General features: G+C 50.6%; 2 protein-coding genes across 6 annotated transcripts in view; one reads left to right on the top strand and one right to left on the bottom strand.

Annotated features, from left to right (window-relative positions):
* Positions 1 to 5,284, top strand: part of TOMM34 (translocase of outer mitochondrial membrane 34) — a 6,529-nt gene extending 1,245 nt beyond the window's left edge. Inside the window, exons 3-7 of the mRNA XM_026076855.1 lie at positions 1,271 to 1,423; positions 2,112 to 2,263; positions 2,544 to 2,688; positions 3,499 to 3,625; positions 4,165 to 5,284. Coding sequence (XP_025932640.1) covers positions 1,271 to 1,423; positions 2,112 to 2,263; positions 2,544 to 2,688; positions 3,499 to 3,625; positions 4,165 to 4,263 — 676 coding nt within the window. The 3' untranslated portion in view covers positions 4,264 to 5,284. The remainder of the gene's footprint in view (positions 1 to 1,270; positions 1,424 to 2,111; positions 2,264 to 2,543; positions 2,689 to 3,498; positions 3,626 to 4,164) is intronic.
* Positions 5,285 to 7,842: 2,558 nt separating this feature from the next.
* On the bottom strand, positions 7,843 to 22,647 carry PABPC1L (poly(A) binding protein cytoplasmic 1 like). 5 transcript variants are annotated; one of them, XM_026076850.1, is made up of 16 exons: positions 22,636 to 22,647; positions 20,866 to 21,077; positions 19,950 to 20,143; positions 19,348 to 19,463; positions 18,366 to 18,505; positions 17,280 to 17,374; positions 16,806 to 16,943; positions 16,178 to 16,273; positions 14,864 to 15,130; positions 14,053 to 14,143; positions 13,598 to 13,726; positions 11,741 to 11,880; positions 11,149 to 11,242; positions 9,740 to 9,870; positions 8,818 to 8,907; positions 7,843 to 8,217 (listed from the first exon to the last, which is right to left on the bottom strand). In XM_026076850.1, exons 2-15 carry the CDS (start codon positions 21,056 to 21,058, stop codon positions 8,824 to 8,826), a joined length of 1,908 nt encoding a protein of 635 aa, XP_025932635.1. In that variant the 5' UTR covers positions 21,059 to 21,077; positions 22,636 to 22,647; the 3' UTR covers positions 7,843 to 8,217; positions 8,818 to 8,823. The 5 variants fall into 5 exon arrangements, 4 of the variants coding, with proteins under 4 accessions (XP_025932635.1, XP_025932636.1, XP_025932638.1 ...); XR_003255336.1 differs by lacking the exons at positions 7,843 to 8,217; positions 8,818 to 8,907; positions 9,740 to 9,870; positions 11,149 to 11,242 and having other exon boundaries at positions 11,816 to 11,880; positions 13,431 to 13,726; XM_026076851.1 differs by lacking the exons at positions 7,843 to 8,217; positions 8,818 to 8,907; positions 9,740 to 9,870; ... (1 more) ...; positions 11,741 to 11,880; positions 14,053 to 14,143 and having other exon boundaries at positions 13,606 to 13,726.

Raw genomic sequence — 22,647 nt, 5'->3', positions numbered from 1 at the left:
GGCCCGGGGGGAGCTCTGAGGGGAGGGTGGTGAGGTTGGGGGTGAGCAGGGCCCCTGGGGGGGAGCTGTGTTGCCTGGAGCCTGATGCTGTTCTCCCCCCTTACCCCCSCACCCCGGGTAAGGGCAGTGGCAGGGGCTGGGGGAGCGGGCGGTGTGGCGGGGCTGCCCCATCTGCCCTCCCCTCGCTCACCCCTGGAAGCAGCAGTGGCCGTGCGGCCGTGTCCCCGCTTTCTCCTGTTGATCGGAGTAGTCCTCGGGACTTGCAGCCCCTTGAGTGAGAAAGGATAGGAGCAGATACGTTCCCCCTCGGGGGGTGCCAGCGGTCCTTCTTCTCACACGTTGCTTCAGTATTCATTGCTTTCTGTCTGTTGTCCCACTATTGCGAGCAAGCAGGGGCTGATGGTGTCCCCAGCACTTCTGCTGTAAATCTGGAGTGACTTCGTGGGTGCAACCGAGTRCTAAACCTGGCTTGGTGTTTCACAGGAGGTTGCACTAGGCAGCTCAGGTTGCCTGTTGTTTCCAGTGACTCTTTCCAAAACAGATCTATAGCAAGGCACTCACATTAGAAAATGGCACTGTATAATTAACTGTATGACTTGCTCTTCAGAGAATACCAAGTCTGAGACAGGTTATGAGAAGGACAGCAGAACTGGAAACAGCTTATGCTGCTTGTAACCCTAGCCTTGTGCTGAAAACAGGAACTGGATATGACTACCCTTTGGGATAAATGCCAGAATTTGCTAGTGGTGAAGAGGAGATTGCTGACTTAAAATCTGAACAGCTATCTGTAGTTAATAGGAGGGAGATTCTGGTGCAGCCCTACCAAGATTGCATTTCAAAAAAGTCTAGAGGGAATTTTGAAGTATGTCTGTTTGGAGTAGAATAAATGCCATTTGTCTTTGATATGCAAGTTAAGTTTTTAAGAATAGCCCCCAAAGCAGGCCTTCATTTATGATTGCTATACAGGAAGAGGGAATTTGTTTTTTTTCCTCCTTGTCACCAGTAATTACATTAATGTTGGAAATGAGACAGGAAGGAAAAAGTTCACTGCTTCAGGATCAATTCTCACAGTACAATATCATTTGAAATGAAAAAAACATTCTGACCTCACCATTCTGTACTTGCAAGACTGGGCCTGTGAGAAGGTGGTTCCCAAGACACGGAGGTCTGTAGTTCCCACGTGGGGATACCTGACTTTCCAAAGCTGCCTCTCTGGTGAATGCAGTTTGGGTGGCTCATAGGCCTGTGTTGCTTCTCCCCTCGGGCACAGTGCACTTGAACTGGTCCCTTTTGGAATCAAACCCCTCCTCAGGCGGGCAGCAGCCTATGAGGCTCTGGAGAGGTACCAGCTGGCCTACGTTGACTACAAGACTGTGCTACAGATCGACTGCACCATACAGTCTGCACACGATGGAGTCAACAGGTAATGCTGAATGCTATACTGCACACTCTGGCGGAAGGCCTTGAGAATACAGCAGTTCAGTTAGCTGCTTCTGATTCTCCCTGTTCTGCAGTGATGTCAGGAGCAAGCTGGGTCCTGAGCACACTAAAATAACTGAAGTCTTTGATGCTTTGTGCAAAGTTCAGGCTTGGTCATGCTTCCTGCGTGTGGTGATATGTGCTAATGTCTTTATTGTACTTAATTCCTTTCAAGCTCCTGGTCCATTGTTTAGGGCTCGGAATGAATTCCCTGTAACTGTTTTTGCTTTGCCCAATGCCTGTTTAAACAACTACAAGCCCCAGTATCCTATCCATCAGGCCTCCCTGTGCAGGCAGGGCTGATGGGCTGCCAAGTCCATTTTCTTTTCCTGGAGCTGTCTGCTTCACTGTTATTTGCCAGTCTGAGAAATGACACACACGTGTCTGTTCTGCTCAGCTGAGCCCTGACCATCCCAGCCCTCATCCTAGGATATTTTTGGCCTCACTGAGGTAGAGAAGCTCCTTTTATTAATATCTCATTGACAGAAGATTAGTTTAGATGTATGCAAAGAGGTTAGTGGAGAGATGCTGTCCTCAATACATGAGGCAGGTTAAAAAGCTGAGCTCCCCACTGGCCACTGCATGGCCCATTCTACCAACAGACACAGTAGTGGCCTAGCTGTCTCTTCCAGAATGACCAAAGTCCTGGAGAAGGATGGTGTGAACTGGCGCGAGAAGCTCCCACCAATCCCCACAGTCCCCATTTCTGCCCAGACGAGGTGGAGCGTTCCTTCTGCAGGAGGCCTGACCAGTCCTTGTGAAACTGTGCCTCTGGGAAAAGCAGGTGAGAGCACATCACTTGGACTGTGCACACAGCGCTGGAGCACAGAGAGAGGTGATGAAGAACAAGACAGCTGCCATACYGGCTTGGCATGTCTACAGCTGTGGTTGAGGCCTGGAGAAACCTGGACTTGGTTCCTGGTTCTGCCACAGCCTTTTTGGTTGAGGCACAGAGAGATTAAAGGATCCAGAATCAACTCTGGTATAAGTATATTTGCTTTCCAAAAGGCTGCTCAGCTCTTCTCAGTTTTATAATGTGCTGTATTCTTTCACACTGTTTCCAGACCAGACTGCTGCTAGCACTGGGAGAGCTCRAACTCTGAAGGAAGAAGGAAATGAACTTGTGAAGAAGGGAAACCATAAAAAAGCAATTGAGAAGTACAGTGAGAGTTTAAAGCTCAAACAGGAATGTGCAACTTACACCAACAGGTACTACTAGAACAGCTCTTTGCTAAGTACTTCTTGGCCCTTTATATAAAAGCCATTGTGGTATTTCTGACAAAGCTGTCTGATGTCTGCTCCCAGACAAATGAATAAGAAAAATGCATGTTCCTCTAARTGCAGTCTTCCCTTTAGCTCATATCAACATTTCTCTTTGATCAGATGCCATAAAAATGCTGGGAGACTGTCACGCTACAACACTCGCTTGTCAGAGACACTCAGCTTAGGGTTGCTAAGGGTTTTGTTTTGTGTCTCCCCCCTCCCCCCACCCCCCATGCATATCTGCCAGGACTTTGTTATTTTGAATAGACAAAGTACTTCTGGCATACTTAAGGCAACTGCAGTAAGCAGAGCATATTCTGGACTGATATAGCTAGAAAATTGCATCCTTAAAGTGCAGGCTGTCAGTCACTAAAATATTCTTGAAGTATTTTTTGCAGACTGAAAAACTGTTTCTTTTTTCACTTTTTAACTGAAAAAAAGCGTTGAGCTCAAGAAGCAAGATTCCTGTAGTACACCGTTCCCAGGATRAAGAATGTTTTTGAGTCCAGCTTTGTGCTGTGCCAGGAGTTGGATAAGAACTACTATATATTTTGCAGCAGTAGATGCTGCTTTGAACCCTGATTTAAAAAAAACAACAAAAAAMMCCCCACAAATCCTGTTAGCTCTTATACTGACTGGGTAGGGRTTATACCTAAGTCCCTCTTAAGATGAGTTTGGGGCACTGTAATCAAAGCAGGGATTATTGTAGGGTGCCACTGTGAGCCAAAGGTTTCTAACCAGGTATCTGTATTGCAGAGCTCTGTGTTACCTTACTCTGAAGCAATACAAGGAAGCAGTACAGGACTGCACAGAAGCCCTGAGGTTAGAGCCTAATAATGTTAAGGCATTCTACAGACGTGCTCAAGCACTTAAAGAACTGAAGGTAAGTCAGGAGTTTGGGATCAGTTTTAAGCTAGGAATAGGAGCCGGTTCATACATGGTCAAAACAATGTCTCACCCACGATCATGGCCAGAGATGCCCTTTAGAACTTGTCTCTCTGCTAGGCAACATTTGCCATCAGGTAGCTGACAGCTGGATGTAGTGAGGGGGAATTTTCCTTCRCATCAGTACTTACTGTTTGGGTCTCCCAAGTTTCTCAGCATCAGGTCCTGTTTCTTGAAATGCTGGAAGCAGCTAGGTGTTGTGTTGAGCTTTATCTTGTAATGTCTGGTAAGAAATTCTTTAGGCAGTATTAGAAGATTGATTGTATTAGCGTTGCACTCAGAACTTGCTTCTGAGGGATGAAATTGCCTTCTCAGCCTTAATTTAAACATGTTTTAGAACAGCTACATTGATGTTTGTGCTTAAGCAAGTTATGTAGGGAGTCACAAGCCCAGTTGTGTTGTAGATATGAGTTCTGCAGCAGTAGCCTTAGACTACATCTTCAATATGCTAACGCTTACAAATTACTCTGCTTTTAGGATTACAAGTCAAGTATTGCTGATATCAACAGCTTGCTGAAAACTGAACCAAAGAACACAGCTGCACTGAGGCTACTACAAGAACTGAACAGAGCTTAGAGCAATCAAGCAACAAGAAAAGCTTTGTTTTCTACTGCAAAAGAAAAGTTTTCCCTTCTGATACTGTTACAGGGACCAATCTTAATGCAGGATCAGTACTGAAATCTATCATCTTCCACTGCTGCTGAGATGTAACGGGTTCTGTGCCAGCACAATGAATGTCAAGACACACAGTCTGCATCACACGATTATTTCCCTCTAAGATTATTCAGAGTTTTAATGCCCCTCTCTGAGAGGCATTAAAAGGTTGACTTACCTAGCTGAAGGGAATTCCCCCTGAAGTCAACTTGCCTGTAAAGACTGGCTTCAGGGACTCTTTCCATGTTGGCTGGGATGTGGGTGAAGTGGCTGTTCTCTTCTTGAAGAGCTACAAACTGAGTTTTGTTAGTCCTTATTCAGGTGACAGAGGGAAGCAAGAGCTATAGTTTTCCTGAATTTGTGCTGCTTTCTGTTACTTAAATAAGGTAGCTGGAGAACTGCTGCAGGAACATCAATTGCAGTTGCCATAGCACTGTGCACCATTCTTAATACAGAGTCCGRGCTACTTGCCCAGTACCTAGCATGTTCCTTCTCCCAGCTGATGCCTACAGGCCCTTATCTGAGCTTCTGCTKCTTAGTATTACTGGGCAGAAGTCTGCAGTAGCAGCTTTCCTCTATTTTTAATTATTCTGCACACTTAAAAATCCCCCAAAAGTTAAACCTGCCTTGTTACACTGTGCACTATTTCTTTCAAATTCTAGCTGCTTTGGGATTTTACAGCTTTTTTGAAACTTGAGCTTGTCTGTGCCTTTTTGGATCATTTGCTACTGAGGGTGTTAAAAAGAGGAGGGAATGCGGTTACATCCCACCTAAGGCCTGGCTTATTACTTCCATGCATGTTTATAGCGTTTGGGGTTTTTTTTTTTTTTCTTTATATGGTATTGATGGCACTGATTTAAAGTGGTAGATTAAGAAATATTTAGAGTTATTCTAAGGCCTGTTAAAACCAGTTTACATTAAAGTCATGTTTATTTTCACTCTACAGCTGCATTTTGTACTTGGAATGTTTCATACTGTCCCCATTTTGTCAGAGGAGTGTGAGAGCACTGCTCTACAGTCCCCCTCCTTGAAAGMCAGTTGTCAGACAGTGACAACAGGATCTCAGCCATCTCTCAGCCTTGCACGCTGGGCATGGATATAGTGCTTTAACTAGTATAAAAGGGAAATTCTTATAGCTCAGAACTAAAGCTTCTGGACAACACAACCTGAACTGACTGCTTACAGTCAAGACTATGGGCTAGCTCCTGTCTCTCACATCATGGTCTAATTATCTGTATTTTCCACCTTACCCACTTCTGCTAGCAGTCAGTGTTCCTGGCAGCTACTCCATTTAGAAAGCAGGCACCACTCCAATGCCATTAAAGCGACACTTATRAGACAGAATTCTTATTTTACCCTGACACTAAGTAGCTTTTTGTAGGTCCCAGGGCTGTACTCTATCTTCTGTGATGTGCCRGGGCCTGAAACAGCATCTCCCAGAGGGACACAAATTGCTTCAGTCACTCTACTTGCAGTTCTGTAAGCTCCATTGATCCTGCAACCAGCATTTCCCCAAGATACTAACAAAATAAGTGTGATGGATTTCGGGGTTGGGGAGAACAGGTCAGCAGTATACAGATAAGCAAAGGAAGGTCTCAGAATACAGGAGAAAGAGTGACTCTTCAATTAGTCACCAGCAGGCCTGTTAAAAGGCCAGCTGTTATCAGGACTGGCAGATACACTTCATAATGACATCTTTTCCTTTAAGCACAGCAATGCTTTTTTCTGTCTTATCTCTAAACCTTTCCCAGGGAAGGGTAACACCAACAGGTAGATGCAGCTCAAGTATAGTAACAAGATACAGTACAAGCCAGGGGTCACTTCTGCTCCCATCCTCCCTTCTGTTCCAGCAATGGCACTGCTGTCTGTGCAGGACACTCCCCACRCCCGTRGAGGTATTGCTCTGCACAGGGGCAGTTGGAGAGTGCTTACCCCAGGAGTGCACCTTCATCTCTCCCAAGTCCACAGCAGCTATTCCAAACTAGACGCTCCAGACTTAACGTTTGCATTGCTGCTCCTGCCCAGACTTGCTGAAGCCTCAGACTTCCCTGAGGAGGAGTTAAAACCACAAAGCTACTCCAAAGCTTTCCAGTGCCCTCCTGGTCTCACACCATCAGGAGTCAAGCTCCCACTTTACCTTTTCTTATATTTTAAAGAGCCAGGTATCTGTTCGTGTCCTTTCTTAGACCATTCCAGTTGCTGTGTCTTCCCTGRCCCCTGCTCTGCTCAGGCTTCCTGAGCCAAGACATCTAGCACTGTAGGTAGTGGCAGAGGCACATCTGGACTGGTCTGTTATATCTGGGTGGGGGGGAAGAGTTGCAGACTCACCCTAGGAAACAGCAGAATGAAGTTTGCCTGTACAATTCTGTTCCAGCTCTTCTGATGCATTACTCATACCCAATTACACTTTTTTCTTCCAGAGACCAAGCACAGAAATTTCCAGCCAGTTACAGTCTGGGAAAAATAACTAGGAGCAAGGTCCTGTATCTTAACTAGTTTGTAAGCAGATATCTAAACAGTGCACAGTTCAGGCTGAGGCATCCTTTATGAAGAAAGGAAATATTTTATAAGGAGGTCAGAGCAGGATTTGGCAAAAATGAAGAAAAAAAAATGCAGAACAGCCCCAAGAAGGAGTCCCAGAACATACACAATGCAAGAACAAATGTGTGCTTCTGTTAAAAATGCTGGAAGGAAAGCAAGAGGTAGGAGGAATGAATCAGAAGCAAGTTGGAGTGAGAGTACAGCACAGAAGGAAGAGCAAGTGAGACAGCAACACCGGTACACAAGTTGAACAGAAAGAAGGTAGGTTGTGCCGGTGGAGATATAAGCTAAGGAAGCAGTCAAATAAGGTCAATATGTTACCAGTATCAAGTACCAAGGAACCTCTAGGGACTGAAATTCCATTCCTAAATAGGAAGAGCATAGCATTAAGGCCAGGGTGACAACAGTGACAGGCTCTGGGAGAGACTGAGAGTGCAGAAAACAGTAATAACATCTTTGCTACTTCCTGTGATCAGAGAACGTCACAGTGGGATGCGATGCAGTTAACACTGAGGCCCATCAGTGACTTCATGAAGTGACTAGTTAGGGAACACTCACAAGAGAAACAACTTTTGATTTACAGCTGCTCCAGAATAAGACTCAAACTTGGTCTTGCGCACCAGAGAGCCMCCCAGGCACACACACACAGTGTGGTGACCAGAAGATACTTGGTCTCAACACTCCTGCAGGCATAAAAGGTCTATTACAAAAGAAAACCACATAAAGATGATGCCTTTTAAAGGAAATTGGGAGAACCTGTTAGTTTGGTGACTTGTTCATTTAATCCTACATATCATTTCCCACCACCTAGCCAGCTCTCAGGACTGCAGCCCAGCCACCGTTACAGACTCCAGACACCGCCACGGCAGCAGCCTGCCATAAGCTCATCTCTCCACCTGCACGACACAGAGACAAAGCAGTTGTCTTCTGCAAAGGAAACCGAGCCATACACATCGGGGGTGGAAGTATCAGTTCTTTATTAGTGTCAGCTACAGGAACAAATAAAATTACAGAACCCAATAAATTCACTAAAAATGATGACTCATCAGCACTTGTCATTTCCTGGACAACTGAACCAGGCTGGGTTCCACATTACATTTCATAGACTACTTTCAGTGGCAAGAGGAGAACTAACTCGGGGGTTCTTACAGAGGCATAATTCTTCCATAGGGAGGGAGCAATTCTGCAAGGTTTATAATGCACACACAGAAGAAAATAGGATGGAGCATTGAAGACAAACCGGGGTAACAGTGTGGACATCATTCCAACAAACATGGTGAGGCTGCTGCTGTTCTCCTTTGAAGGCAGTGTTCAAGGCTCTCTCAATCCTCAAGTCTACACAAAAAAAAACACACACACAGAGAACCCACATAAGCAATTTTCAACTGTTAGAGCAACAATCTAACCCAGACAGAAGTTCACAGGTCAGCTCTGCGCTTGGATTAACACAGTTCCCTTGTGATCACAAACCAAGAACATGTCATCTTCAAGAGGGGCAAGCAAGTTTGAATTGCCTGTTAYTGATCAGGAGAGCTGACTCTTCTGCTGGAGGGACAGATTCAGTCCGCACAGAGGAGCTCCAACCTTTACAGTGATACCGACTGACAAGATTCTGCAGCAACACAGGGAAATCCCAGAAGAAGTTATGTCAGTCCCCACTAGACCTACAGAAAAGCAATATCCTTTCCTTATGTTGCTTCCTGGCTTCACAGCTTGTCTACATAAGGAAAAAAAAAACTCCTATAGAACTATGTCTTTGCAGTACAATTATGGAAAATGAAGGGTGAATTAATTAAATGACTTAAGAAGTGGAATATTACAGCCAAAAATACTTATATTGCTCTTCAAGCCTTACTTGGTCTGGACACAAAACCCAGAGCCAGCAACCAGGCACCCTGAGCACACGGCAGCTCCCGTACGGCTCCCCACACCTACCACGAGTCACTGCAGGAACGCTGCAGCGCTGCTCTTGTGTGACGTCTCAGTAGCCTGGTGTGCTTGGAGAACAGCAACAGCTTCCTCGATCTAACAGAGCAGAGCATAAGTTGGGAGAATAAGTTTAGCTGCTCTAACATCAGGGGTGCACTGCACAAGAAATGCAACATTGCAGGTTCCCGCTGTGGCCTTCACACAAACCCCACTTCCAAGAGGTGGGGAACTTACCTAAACTGCCAGGCCTTTCCCCCCCTTCTACCAGGAGAAGGATTAGCCCACAGACCTTTTCCATTTCCTCCCTAAGGAAATGCCGGGGCATTTCTCCTTTTTCTATAGAACTAGGAAGCAGCCAGAAAGAAATTAAACTCTTAATAGATGAAGCTGCCTGACACCACCCAGCAAAGCCCAGGCTCTTCTGAAAAATGACAACAAAAGGGTGAAAGTGAATTCTGCCTTCAAGAAGCAACAAGAACATGCAATMAATTGACAGTGAATGTTTTGATGGGAACCAGAAGCTAACTCTTCCCCAGGAATAGGAAGTAAACAGAAGAAATGCTGCAAAGAGGCAGCATTCACCTGTCTTCTTCCTCAGGAAGAAGAGCATCTCTATCTCAATCTAAGAAGCAATGCTCACCCCACCCTTCCTCTCTCAATTCCTACCCACCTCCCAACCACTCTCAGAGCTAGGCCCAGGCTTTCGGAGGGCTGCTCCAAGCGTCTCCTTTTGCTGGAGAAGGGCAGGCACCCTTACACGTGGTGCCATCAACCTGGGTTCATTATTGCTCTTCATCTTTTGCTTTAGAAAGAGCAAGTAGCTGTCCTTTTACGGACATGAACATCCTTGGCCCAGCCACTCTTTACTGCTCACAGCACCGCTTCGTCCTTTGGGACGTGATTTGTTCAGGTGCCAAGCGCCTCCTACCTTGGAGCGCAGGGAATCTGGGGACTCCAGGAGAAGCAGCAGCTCAGAGTTGTCTATCTCCAGCAGCATCCCGGTGATCTTGCCGGCCAGCGAGGCATGCATCGCGTGGATCAGAGGGTAGAGGCGCTCMCCTGCTCCAAACACCAGCAAGGACATCAGTGAGCGTAGCTACGCAAGTGCTGTCCAGCAGTTCCAAACCCAACACAAGCCCTCCTGCCCTCCCAGTAGCACTCCAGCTCTGTCCTTTCAACTTAGGATGGGAAAAACCACAACTCACAAGCAAACTTACTGCAGCATGTTGTAGCAGCACTGTTCGTAGGCAAAAAGCATCCAGCCCCACTGATACACCCCCTTACAAGTGGGAGAGGTAGCCCTACGTACTGGTCATGCTTATGAGAAAGGAATTTATATTAGGAAATGGGTGCAGAGGAGGAAAGGCAGCAGCTTGGACTAGGCAGGGACCGTGCAAACTGCCCTCCTCCCTGCAAGCTCAGCCTCCAGCAGGCAGGTTGTGTCACTGCAGGATTCCTACCACATGCAGCTTTGCACAGGGCCAAGGTGTCCCGGCATAGTATAGCACATGCCTCCTCCTTCCCCACAAAACTGCTGTTCCCAGGCCTCTCCTGGGCAGAGGCGGCCAGTGTTTCAAGCTTGCCTGGTGCAGAGAGCGTCCGCAAAGGTGGAAGCTGCTGGGTAAAAGCRGACAGCAGCAGGCGCTTGTCGTGGGAGTGGAGCCCATGCCTGCCTGCCTGCCAGGATGCACGTGAGGGGGCCTATTTTGGCAGGAGCAGTTTCTTCCCAGGGAGAGAAGAACCGGTTCATGACCTGCTATGTTTTTTTGCCTGGGCAAGTGCCCAAGGAAGACAGACAGCAAGGAAACCTCCCTGCAGCAATGGGAGTGCTCCAGCTCCCACGCCGCAGACACCAGCTGCTCCGTCAGCAGGAAGGCAGCCACCACCCAGAGCCCAAGGACTGCCGCAGAGGCCTCCATCGGGCACAGGCAGCCGAGCTGACCCGCACCTGCGTGACCAAGCCATTCGTCTGCTCCTGACAGCAGCAATGCAGCATGGCTCAGAGTTTCAAAGAATCTCAAATACTCCTGTGTCACCTGGCACCACCGGCAGAATAAAGCTCTGCCTCTGCTGCAGAGCTTGGCAGACACTGTTCTTGCTGCCAGGTGGCTAATACCGCTGGGGAGCTGTTTGGCTTTTTCCCAAATCCCCCTTCATAGCCTGGATTTTAAATGCAGTACAGTATCAGAGCAGTCCTACAAAGGCTTACAGCCTCTCCTAGCAGCTCAGTTTTCCCTGATGCCTGCAAGTCTGTGTCCCGCAGGCCTGCCATGCACAGCCCCACTCAGGCAGCTGGATGTAMTCCAGGGCCCCCTCCAGCAGCGCAGCAGCACCCACCTATCATTTGCTTCTGCTCCTGAGGAGGGGCTGCTGCAAGCATGGACGCTGTCAGTGGCTCCTGCCCCTGAACGTGCACAGCAGGCTCTCCGACCTGGATAAAAGCCACGGAGAACAGCAGCAGTCAGAAAGGCTGGAAACGATGTGCAAGCCAGCTGGCATGCACTGGGGTTACTATGCAACAAGGGCTGCAGAGATCTATTGCAGAAAGGCAGAGGAAGGCAGGACAGAGCTGCTGCGTTATCCTAGCATCTAGCTCTCTGCAGGAACGGTGCTGGGCCCCACATGCAATGGGGCATTTTGCCTCTCAGAGCTGCTGATGCAGGCTCTGCCACTGCCTTTCTGTATCCAGACTCCAGCTTTCCTGAAAGCTGGAGCCAAGCATCATGGCAACACAGCTACAGGACCTGGATCTTTAAGCCTAGCTAAGCAGGCAGCCCCTGGGGAAAGTCCCCATGGCACCGATGATAAACAGAGCTGCAGGGTCCCTAGGGCCAAGGCGGAGGTTGAAGTCTATCCCGCTCACCTGAGTGGGGCCAGCATTTCTCTCCGGGGACAGCTACACCTAAGGCAAAGCCCGCGAAGCCGTTACCTGCTGAGCTGACACGGACGTCACGTTCCCCATCGGCTGGATGTTCCTCACGGCCGAGGAGTACTTGTACTGCTGCGCGCCCCGCGGCAGGGTGGGCGAGGAGGGCACTCGAGCACTGACTGTCTGGGTCCCTATGTTGGCTGCAATGCAGACAGGAGCATTCRTAAGGAAGGGTCAGTTAAATACACATCTGCACCAAGACTTAGCAGGCCAAAGCCACGAGGGCAACGCGCTCAGCAAGATGGCCTAAAGCTCCCTGCTGGGGCTCCAAGTGGCCCAGAAGCTGCTCCCTCAGGGCAAGCGGGGCACTGTCCTGCCCGCTGGATCCTGGGGGTTGCTTGCTTTTGAGTAGAGAGAGCTGGCAAAGGCACCTATGCCTTGTCATCTTGCCTAGAAAAACACCCGTCTACTTCAGCAGCCAAAGAACAAGCCAGTGCCCCACGGAGGACTGAGATGCAACAGCTAAATGCTCCTGTTCTCCCTGCTGCCAGCCCAGTCTCGCTTTCCTTGCGCGGGGATATGAAGTTAAAAGAAAAAAATAAAATAAAAAAAACACAGGGGCAACAGGTGCAAAAGGAGAGATGAAGGAACGATCGGGGACATCAGCAGGCAACATTCAATCTAAGACAGCAACAAAACCACCCAGCTCCCAAGGGAAGCAGCGCAGTCTGCAACCAGGCAGTGCCCAAGTCACCAGGGGAAGCCCCGTCGCCCTCCCTCTGGCAGCACCTCRGCTGCAGGGACCCTGGCAGGAGAAAACCCTCTCTGGTACCCGCCCTGCCTGCTTCAACAATAAAAGGGTCAAAGCCAAAAAGAGAAGCTGGGCTAAAATCGCACAAAGATGGGAGGGCTGTTAGTAGATGTGCAGTCCTACCAGATGGTCCCACCTTTCAGGGGACCTCAGGCTTTTACCTGCTCACCATGTGCACGGCCTCCACCCCACACTATTTATGCCTCTCCTCAAATCCTGCCTGCAGAGGAGATGGGAAGAGCAGTGACCTACTTGCACACATCCTCCAATCTGGGCCTACACTGCTCAACAAGCCTCCTTGTCACTCAGGCTAACATGAACAGCAGAAAAGTAATGGGACAGACAAGGGACTGAAGTTCTTCTGTGGGTCTCAGGGTAAGGTATACTTGTCTTGCATGTAGTATCCACTCAAGCAACTCAGTCAACATCCCCTCCCGGGGCCTGCAGAAAGCACAGCCACATCTTGCTGGCAGGATGGACAGGACACTCCTGGTTTGGTGCCTTGGTCACACAGGGACAGCTGCACCAAAGCAAGGCACAGGGGAGATGTCAGCAAGATCTGTTTTTCAGACCATAGCCCCAAACACCTCTAACATGAACATGCTTTATTGGAGTCTCACAACCTTGGCAGCTGTTCAGCTAGAGCAGCTAAGAGCCTTTGCTTTAGTCCAGGAGGTCTTTTCACAGTTTGTCTCTCTCAACCTTAGTCTGAGCACTGTCTAAGCCACCATGGCTACACCATCATCTTTAATGAATGCACGTAAGGAGAAGCATCAACCTTAGTCTGAGCACTGTCTAAGCCACCATGGCTACACCATCATCTTTAATCAATGCACGTAAGGAGAAGCATCAAACAAGACCAGTCTACTTATCATAGACCTGCTCCATTACCTGCAAGACCACAACCTTCCCCCAAAGTTGCACACATTTACTACAGACACTGCTCCACTGCTCCAGTCCCATGACAGAGTGCACCATCTGGACTCCTCCACGATCAATCACACAAACCGATCCATCTTCAGAGGCGGACACAAGCTTGTAGCAAACACCCTTGCCAACATGCATCCGCTATGGCGAAGTCCAAGCCAGGTCCTTCCTCCACTCACCCACTCTCTGGGCCTGGGGGGGCACGCGAGGCACTTGGGTGGATGCCTGTCTCATGGTGCTGATGTTGGACAGCAGGCGCCGGGGTGGTGCGGCAGCCCTCAGGATCGGGGTAGCTGCAGGATACGCTGCTGTAGAGATGGAGCACAGTTAACAAAGCTTGCTGTGGTGGAGGCATGGAAGGAAACGTGCTGGGAAGCATCTACTGGCTGGGGAAAGTGTGGGACTGCCTTGTCTCTGGGGTCAACCCAAACTGCTCTTCCTCCCCATGCCTGTCACCAGTGACCATGCACCAAGACACCTGACAGTTCTCCAGGCAATGGTTTCCCACAGGTACACATTTTGTGCCGTTTTTAGAGACCTCAATCCCTAAACTAGCCCAGCACCAGAGAACCAGAGAGAAACCAGACTGGAGTAGCTCTGCTCTACACACCCAGGGAGAGACAGACTCACTCACTAGGAGGCCTGGAGGGCTGCGCACTCCAACGAGTGGCAGGGCGGACTGGGACAACTGGGCTGGGACTGTAGAAAGTAGCTCTGGTTTGTGGCTATGAAAGGAGAACACATTATCCAAGGTGACTTGTGAGCAGAGGCAAGTCAGATCTAATGCAGAGTGTCTCAGCAGCCAGCACACGTAGACAGGCAAGCCGAGACCATGCTCTACAGTGTGCTGGAGTGTTTTAAAGATCCGCTTCCAGTCCTGCTGCCTGGATTCATTCCCTCCAGTGATTCCATTTATCTCCTCCCCGTGTGCTTTTGTACCTCTATAATCCTTCTCCTTCCCTCAATTTCATTAGGGACTCTTCTTCCCCACGCTCCTACCCTTCTACCACACTTCTCTGCACCCTCCTATGATAAGCAGGCAGTGGGCTACTAAATGCCCAGACCATTGCCCAGACCACCCACAAACCACCAGCCTTTCTGGAAGTCCGGCCGCTTACTCCAAAGCCTGGGACTTTGCCAAGCCAACATGCACTCCACGCCTGTGCAAAATGGCATACGTGACTTGGCCTGCGACTAGCCTGTGCAGCACAGGGCGCACCAGAAGCTGTCAGTTAATCAAGGAGGCCAGGTGAGATGAGGACACTGGACCTACATCTCCATCAGGGGACCAGGATAATTCTAATGGGGAACGGTTATACTTCAGAGCAGTGTGCGGGTACTCTGTTCTGCCCAAGCCCACCACCTCCAGCACGGGCACCCAAATTTGCCAGGGCTGAGGCTGCCCGTGCTGAGGCTGTCATTTGGGAATGCAAGCAGGGACTCACCTGAGGGATGGGGGGTAGGAAGTACCCCGCCGGGGGTTGGAAGGAGCCAAGGAGAGGGCCAGGTAGGGCCCTCATGGTGGCTAATCTCTGCATATACTGGTTAGTGAGAATTGCTTTCCGTTCTTCTTTTCTTTGAGCAAGTGCAACGTAGAGAGGCTTAGTGCTGACGATCCGTCCATTCATTTCCGTCACGGCTTTGGTAGCCTCTTCTGGGGAGGAAAAACATACAAACCCAAACCCTTTGCTGTGTCCACCCTCTGTCATCACCTAAAATTGGATTAGAACAACACAACTAAGTGCACAGATCACCACACGCCATCCGCGAGTCACAGAGTGGTCGGGGGGACGCGCGGCACACGGCCTGCAGCACGAGAGGGCACCAGGCTCTCCCGCGCCAGGCTGGCGGCAGGACCTCCAAGCTGGGGCATGAGCGACAGGCACCCGATTGCATCTGCCACAGGCAGGATGGGACAGCTCGACACGGGGCTGGGCTGGAGCTCACTCCGAGCCTGGCTGTGTGAGGCTGGCAGGGGCTGCGCGCGCTGCAGCTCTGCTGAGATTTCTCCAGGGTGAGGGAAGAATTTGTTCAGATGAAACGCATTCATTTGCTAAAACGAAGATGTTTCAGCCTGGGCCAGCCCAAGATCTGCAACCTGCSATCTTTCACAGGGGTCTGTGCCAAAGCCTTGCCGGACCCCCAGGCCAGCAATGCTCTAGCACCTAATGCCTTCGGAGCAAGGGTTATGGATCAATGCAGCACCGTACCCTGCTTGAGGGCCAGACACAGTACGTGTTTCTCACAGCTGACAGGTATTTGACCTTAAAGCCAAACCATTCCTCTGCACCCACACGCACAGCCTTCAGGAAAAGCACTTCGGTAGCAAGACTGACACTTTTACACTGTTCCAGAAACCAAAATGCCAGTCTGTCAGCCAGGTAAACTCTGCCCTCCCCAGATCCAGCTGGCTTGGGGATCATTTCCATTTGTACAAATATGTCACCTTGCTCCTGAACTATGCAAGAAGCTGTGCAATATTCAGAATGATGCAACTTTAAGGTCCCATATCCTGCAATTCATCAGGGCTGGGATAACTCAGTAAAATTACAAAGGCTCTGTGAATTAATAAACTTCAAGGCAGAGTTGGATACAAGTGACACATGATCCTTTGTACTTGGCTCAGGGTACAAACCATCAGTGGGGGATTATAACTCAGCAGGATGATAATCCTGATCCCTTTTAAAGGGCATCGCGAAGGGCTGAGCACAACGGCTAGTGAATCCCCAGGAGCCCTAGCGACAGCCCCGGTCTCTCACCTTCGCGCTGGTGATGGTGCCATACGGAGAGAACTCCTTCCTCAGCCTCTCGTCGTCTATTCCATCATCCAGGTTCTTCACATACAAGTTGACCCCCTGCAAACAGGCAGAAAAGCAGCTTAGGTTCCTCCCAGAAGTACAGCAGGCTCCCAAAGTTTACAACAGCTTTTGAAACTGATGCATGTACCCTCAGCAGCTTAACCTGAGGGTGGGACAACCCACAAGTACATCCTCTCCAGAGAATCACTGACTTGCAGAAGATGAGCCAGGACTGCACACATGCTTTGCTAATAGGCGAGATGCACTGAGTGAATAGGGCTCAGACTGTTGCAATAAAATTGCTCCAGGACCTCAGGAAGCCTCCTAATTTCCAGAGTAACATTTTAATTTCTGGAAAAAAAGAAGGCCTGCTTGTTTGCCTGCCAACATCATCCTGGGTTTAGAGGTCTCMTCCCGATACTGCTTCCCTATAGACCAACTAGTCTGTTTTATTGCATAAATGACCCAGCACATAGATCTGTTCGGGACAGCCCTGAACTGTCTCGAAGCTGAAGATATTCACCAATGCCCAGCAGACATCTGTGGCGGGAACCTGCAGGATGGAGCAGCTCTGCTCTCCTCCCCTTACCTGGTACCTGCTCACTCTCTCCTGCTTGATCTGCTCGAACTTCCGTTTCAGCTCGCTCTGGCGCTCCAGCCGCTTCTGGGCTCGGCCCACGTACACCATCCGCCCGTTGATCTCCTTCCCGTTCATGTCAGCCACAGCCTGTCAGCGGAGGAGACGGCTCTGAGCACAGAGGGAAGCCATTGGGCCCAGCCCTGCTCTTCACCCACCACCACGGCCCAGGCCCACCACAGCTTTGCTCTTGCAGAGCAGCAACTCGTCCCTCTGCGAGGACTTGCCCAGGCAGGGTCTGGCCATCCAGACACCCTTGCCAATACTGATACCCAGACAAGCAAGAAGCCAGTGAACTTTCCACCCTGGGACACTGGTGGGCAGTGGCATCTTAGCAGGTGACAAGCTCAGGGCACTGGTCTGCTGAGACAGCACAGCCAGGCAGAGGAGCTGTCGACCAACTCTCCAAAGCAAGGAGCCTCTTGCCTTCTGGGCTTCCTCATGCTTCTCAAAGTTGACAAATCCAAAGCCCTTTGAGCGGCCAGTGTTGTCCATCATGACTTTGACACTTAGTGTCTTTCCTGCAACAGAAAGAGAAGGTATCAGCCTGAAGAATGGTGTCCACCAAGGGGACGCAGCAGGCACACAGAGCCCGTGCTGGAGCAACAAGCAGAGCCATCACAAGAAGCCAGGCCAGCGAGGAAAGAGGAGGGCTGCGGCGGCACAGAACAGCCGAACAGCAGGATAACCAGCAGGATATGGATACTCCGCTCTGATGTGGGAGAGGGAGGCTGCGTGTTGCAGTGGAGACAGCCCCTCACCAGCAGGAGGAAGGCAGCATTTAGGGAGCTGCAGGTGCTGGCAGGGCAGGGCAGCAAGGCCCCAAAAGGAGTTGTGGGGTCAACTGAGGAGGGACTACACAGCTGTCGCTTAGAAACCCTCTTGCAGGAGACACTGAAATGAAAGGCCTGCGCTCTGTTTTTAATGCTAGAAGCCTGTGTAATACTGACTACATTTTGGCATTTCAGTTTCTTYGGCCAACACACCAGCTCAGATAGCCTCATGTCCTTAATATGTGAACACACAACTTGTGGGTACCTTCATACARACCCAATGCATCCGAGCTAGCACCAGCCAAGCATGGACAGCATGGTCTGTGCGCTGGCACAATGCTAAACTCTGTCCTAAGAGACACTAGAAGTTTGAACTGAAAAAGCAACCTTTGCTTTAAATTCAGACTCAACAGCTTTTATTCCTAGGGCTCCTATGACCWGACTGCAGTCTGGTTTCAAGAAAGTTTCAAGAAACTTTTCTTACCCATGAGGTAAGAACTTGTTTAGGGATGGCACCCAATAGAAGCTATCCTCCACCATGGCAGGAAAGGGCACGTAGCATCCTGACAATTTAAGTCACTGCAGTCCTTTGGCTATGTGCTGTTTAAGCAAACCAGATCCCATAAGCAAGAGAAGGGGCACTGTATTCAGTCAAGCGTTCTCCCGTGTCTTTCTTTGCAGTTGCCCCAGCTCCAGCTTACCAGACATTAGGATGTTTTGCTCCAGCAACTGTACTCACCAAACTTGGAGAATATTTCCCGCAGTCTGTCGTCATCCATGTCATCCCCAAAGTTTTTGATGTAGACATTGGTGAATTCCATTGCCCTAGCCCCAAACTCCGCCTCGCGCTCTTTGCGGGATTTAAAATGGCCAACAAATCTGCAGAAAGCAAGCAAAGGAACATGAAACCCTCCACAGCCTCTGCAGAGGGAGGACAGACACAGGGCATCCATCTCGGTACAGGCCAGGAGAGACCCTGTCACCTTCAGCAGTGGTTTGGTCATTGGTAATTCACCAAGTCTTTTGCATCCAGCAGCTCCAGCAGGTCTCGCCTGGGTGCTCCCCCTACACAGACTCCACTTGGCACTACTGAAACCGGGAGAGTGCTAATAAAGGGAGTAGTCCCATGCCAGGCACAGCTGGGGGCTCTCCCCCTTCAGGAGGCCCCAAAGGGCCCAAAGAAATGCCACCACGTGCAAGGTGTCTTCCTCCGAGGTATCCCCACGTCCCTTTGGTAGCTGCTTGCATTTGTGGAAGAGGAGACTTACAGAAGCAGCCCACGAAATCGAAGATGATGTARTGTAAGCAGAGGGCCGAAAAACACCAAAACCTCTTCCTGCCCCAGATTATCTGACCCCAAAAGCCGAGAACCAGGACAAATGCCTGCAAAGCAGTGCTGATTACACTGCCTCAGCAGTAAAACACAGCCCCATGTCGGATTCCTTCCCCTCAGCCAGGAAGGACTCCAAACCGCTATTGCACTCGCATCAACGTTAACCATGAATGACTCAGTGCTCAGGAGAGCACAGGAGCCAAAGCAGCTCAACAGGGAAAAGCAAAAAGGGGGAAGGGAAGAGATGAGACACAGAAAGAAGCAGGAGGCAGGAACAGCAGCAGCCTTCGCAGGGCACATGTTTGCTCCCTGAGCACGCGCCAAGCAACCAGAGCCGGCGAGATCAGCGCCAAGGGCAGACCCACGGAGACACTCCTCCTCCACTTACACCTTCCGGTCGTTGAGCAACATCCCGTTCATGGTCTCAATGGCTCGAGTTGCTGCCTCGTGAGTCTCAAAGTGAACAAAGCCGTAACCTCGGGATCCGTTTTCATCACAAACCACCTACGAAAGCAGAGCAGAGAGAGTGAGAGGGGAAGAATAAAAAGAAAAGGAGACACACACTGGCTTTCCCCACCTTGGGCCTGAGCAAGTCCCAGGAAAATCTACCCTCCTTTTCAAGGAGCAGTCAGTCTCCCTGACATCTTGCCGGAAGCCCTGCCAGGACACGCACCTCGGCCTCCAGCAGCAGGAGCATTTTATGTTGTACCTAAGAGCTTCCGGCTAGCTGAGGCCCGAGTGCCATCGACACACAGAGCTCAGAAGGGCCCACAGCCTTCTTGTACAGGGACCAGCATAAATAAATAAAGCTGCCCCTTCCCACATAAAACACAGAAACTTTTGGCTTCTCTTCAGGCACAGGGTGGGAATTTAAAGGAAGTGAAACAAGAACATAAATTTCAACCGGTCGGAAGAYGCTGCCCAAAATACTTAGGAAAGTCCTGTAGGAAAGTCTTGGTTTTTGCAGTGCACACCCTCCCACACACCTACCTTGCAAGACAGGATGTTTCCGAATGCTGAGAAGGTATCGTACAAGGCTTTGTTATCAATGGAGTCATCCAGGTTCTTGATGAAGACGTTTCCGACCCCTGACTTCCTGAGCCCAGGGTCTCGCTGGGACCACATGATTCGAATGGGCCGGCCTTTGATCACTTCAAAATTCATGGTGTCCAGGGCTCGCTCGGCTGGCAGAAACATGCACATTTGACAGCAAAAAAGTAAACGTAAGGGGAGAGGGGAACATAGTACAGACACATCCCTGTCCACATCTTGCAGCAGCTGAGACAGGCACAAGAATCTGGGATACTGCTGGACAGAAGTTTAACTTAAAGCAGAAAAGCAATTTGACAAACCCAGCACTGCCCGTTCCAGAAACGCTGGCAGCGGTGCCAGGCAGGGGGTCTGCTGTCACCACCTCCACACCACCAGCCACACCAGCCCTTTCATTTTCATCTTCCTTGGTAATGATGGACAAAGCACAGACTCCCACAGGCTCATTCATTTCACTGCAGTTTCAGGTTTGGCAGCTGCCCAAGTCATTTGTGCTGTACAGAGTAATGGATTTTGGTCTCCAGGGCAACTAGGCTCACACCTTCCCATTACTGCTGTCTCACTCTGAACTACAACAGCTTCCAGGTTTTCTGCCGTTCACTTCAGTTATCGCTGCAGTTAGGAACAGCCCCTGCCACCAGCGGTGGTGTTGAGAAGAGGGGCCTCGCTTCTCTGCGGCTGCAAGCTGGCATGCTAGYGGGCTGCCCTGGAGGAGGGCTAACAGCCATCAGGATCAGCAACCAGGGAAATCACCGAGCCCCGTTTTTCCACCACCTGCCCTTCCCTCTCTTGCATCACCCCAAACCCCAAGTTGTAAAGAAGTATCACCATCAGGGTTGCGTTGCACGGAGCTTACCATCCGCAGGCTGCTGGAAGTTTATGTAGGCGTAGCCCAGCGATCGGCGCGTGGCAACATCSCGACAGACCCTGATGGACATTATCGGCCCAGCAGGCGAGAACTTCTCGTAGAGCATGGCTTCAGTCACATCCGGGTGGAGGTCTCCCACGTAGAGAGAGGCTAACGGATATCCGGGGCCACTAGCATTCATGGTCGACCACAAAGCTTAACTGCGAAGGAAGACAGACCCAGTTACTCAGGGGCAGCAAGAGCAGTCTCCTCTGCAAGCAGAGCAAGGGTTTTGTATTGCTTGCAGCGACCATGGACTGCTAGAGCAGATCCCTGCCTGCTGCCCAAGCCAGAGTTGGTCCTACTACAGCAATGGAAACCATGCATTTCCCACCAAAGTCAGGAGCAGGAACGCACCAAGGACACTACAGTTCAAGTTTTTCAGAGACATTTCAATATTGGTGCAAAAGCCAAGCTGGAGTGACTTGCACAAGTCACAAACCCCCCACACCTGGGGACCGGCAGAGAGACACAACACATGCTCTGCACACACTGACTCCTTCCCTTCAACACCCAAGCACTGAGCTAAAGAAATAAATGGAGCTTCAATCCTTAGGAAGGAAACAGCCCTTCCCCACCACACACTTYCATTTTAATCCCTTCTAGACCATTCTTCCCTCCAGCCTGTTCTCCAGGCAGAGCAAATCTGAGGAACGTGTATCTGCTYTGATTCAATGGAGGTTCCCTACCAGGGAACCAACTTTCCCAGGGCAGCCCTAGAACCTGCAACGCTGCTGCTGGTCGCACTGCTGTGGCCACCAGCCCCAGCACCTGCTCCCTGCAGCTGTCCTGGTAGAGAACAAGGCAAATGGCACACATCTTCACCCAGGACCTCCCAGGGACCATGTCCCAACTTCTCAACTTGCTAGCAAGGACAAAAAAAGCAGGTAAAGTGGTGTTCAGTCTCTCATTATCATTAATTGGGTATAAAACTGTGTGTGAAGATGTCAGTCACCACCTGGGATACAACGAGGTACTGTTTGGAAAACAGAAGTGCAGTTCCTGACCCTAGAAGTTTATGAGCCAATCTTCGGAGCTCTTAGCTTAAAGCTCAAGAGATCACAGTTGTTAAGATGCCCTATTGATACTCAAAATAAATGCAGGTGCATAGCAGAGGTGCATCCAAGGGATTCCTCAGTCGGGGGAGGTGACAACCACGGGTGAAGGGGGCAGAGCCGTGCCCCGGCTCCGGGGCTCAGCACCACGAGACAGCACTGCGCTGCACACAACGGGGCAGCACCTCCCGAGGACCTCACACAAGCAACGACAGCAAAACAAACGCAGGCTCAGAGAGCAAACGCAGCTCTTCCCCGTGGCTGGGGAGACAGGGAGCAAGGAATTAAGGCAGGAGAGGAGGAAGGCAGAGCAGGGAGGACTGAGCACAAACCCGACCCGGCGCCGAGACGCAGAGCTGGCAAGTGAGCGCGGCTGGGCCGCGGCCTGGCCCGAAGCGGCAGAAACCCGCGGGCGCGGAGGAAGCGGAGACCCGGCCCGAAGCGGGGGGCACCCGGACACCCGACCCGACCCGACCCGACCCGCCGGGGGGCGGCAGGAGGCCAGCCGCTCTTCCGCGCCTCTCCCGTCCCACGGACGGGCCGGATAAACAACCGGCCCTGCAGCCGGGAGCGGCCACCGCGGGTGCCGGTGCTGCTCCGGGCGGCGAGGCGGCGGCAGGAGCCCCGGTCGCGGCCCCGGTCCCGGTCGCGGCCCCGCACTCACGCCGAGCGCTCC

Source organism: Apteryx rowi, unplaced genomic scaffold (genome assembly GCF_003343035.1).
Source record: "Apteryx rowi isolate R43461 unplaced genomic scaffold, aptRow1 scaffold_44, whole genome shotgun sequence".
NCBI lineage: Eukaryota > Metazoa > Chordata > Aves > Apterygiformes > Apterygidae > Apteryx > Apteryx rowi.
Note: the sequence above shows the minus strand (reverse complement) of the source record. Positions and strands in the feature narration are given on the sequence as shown.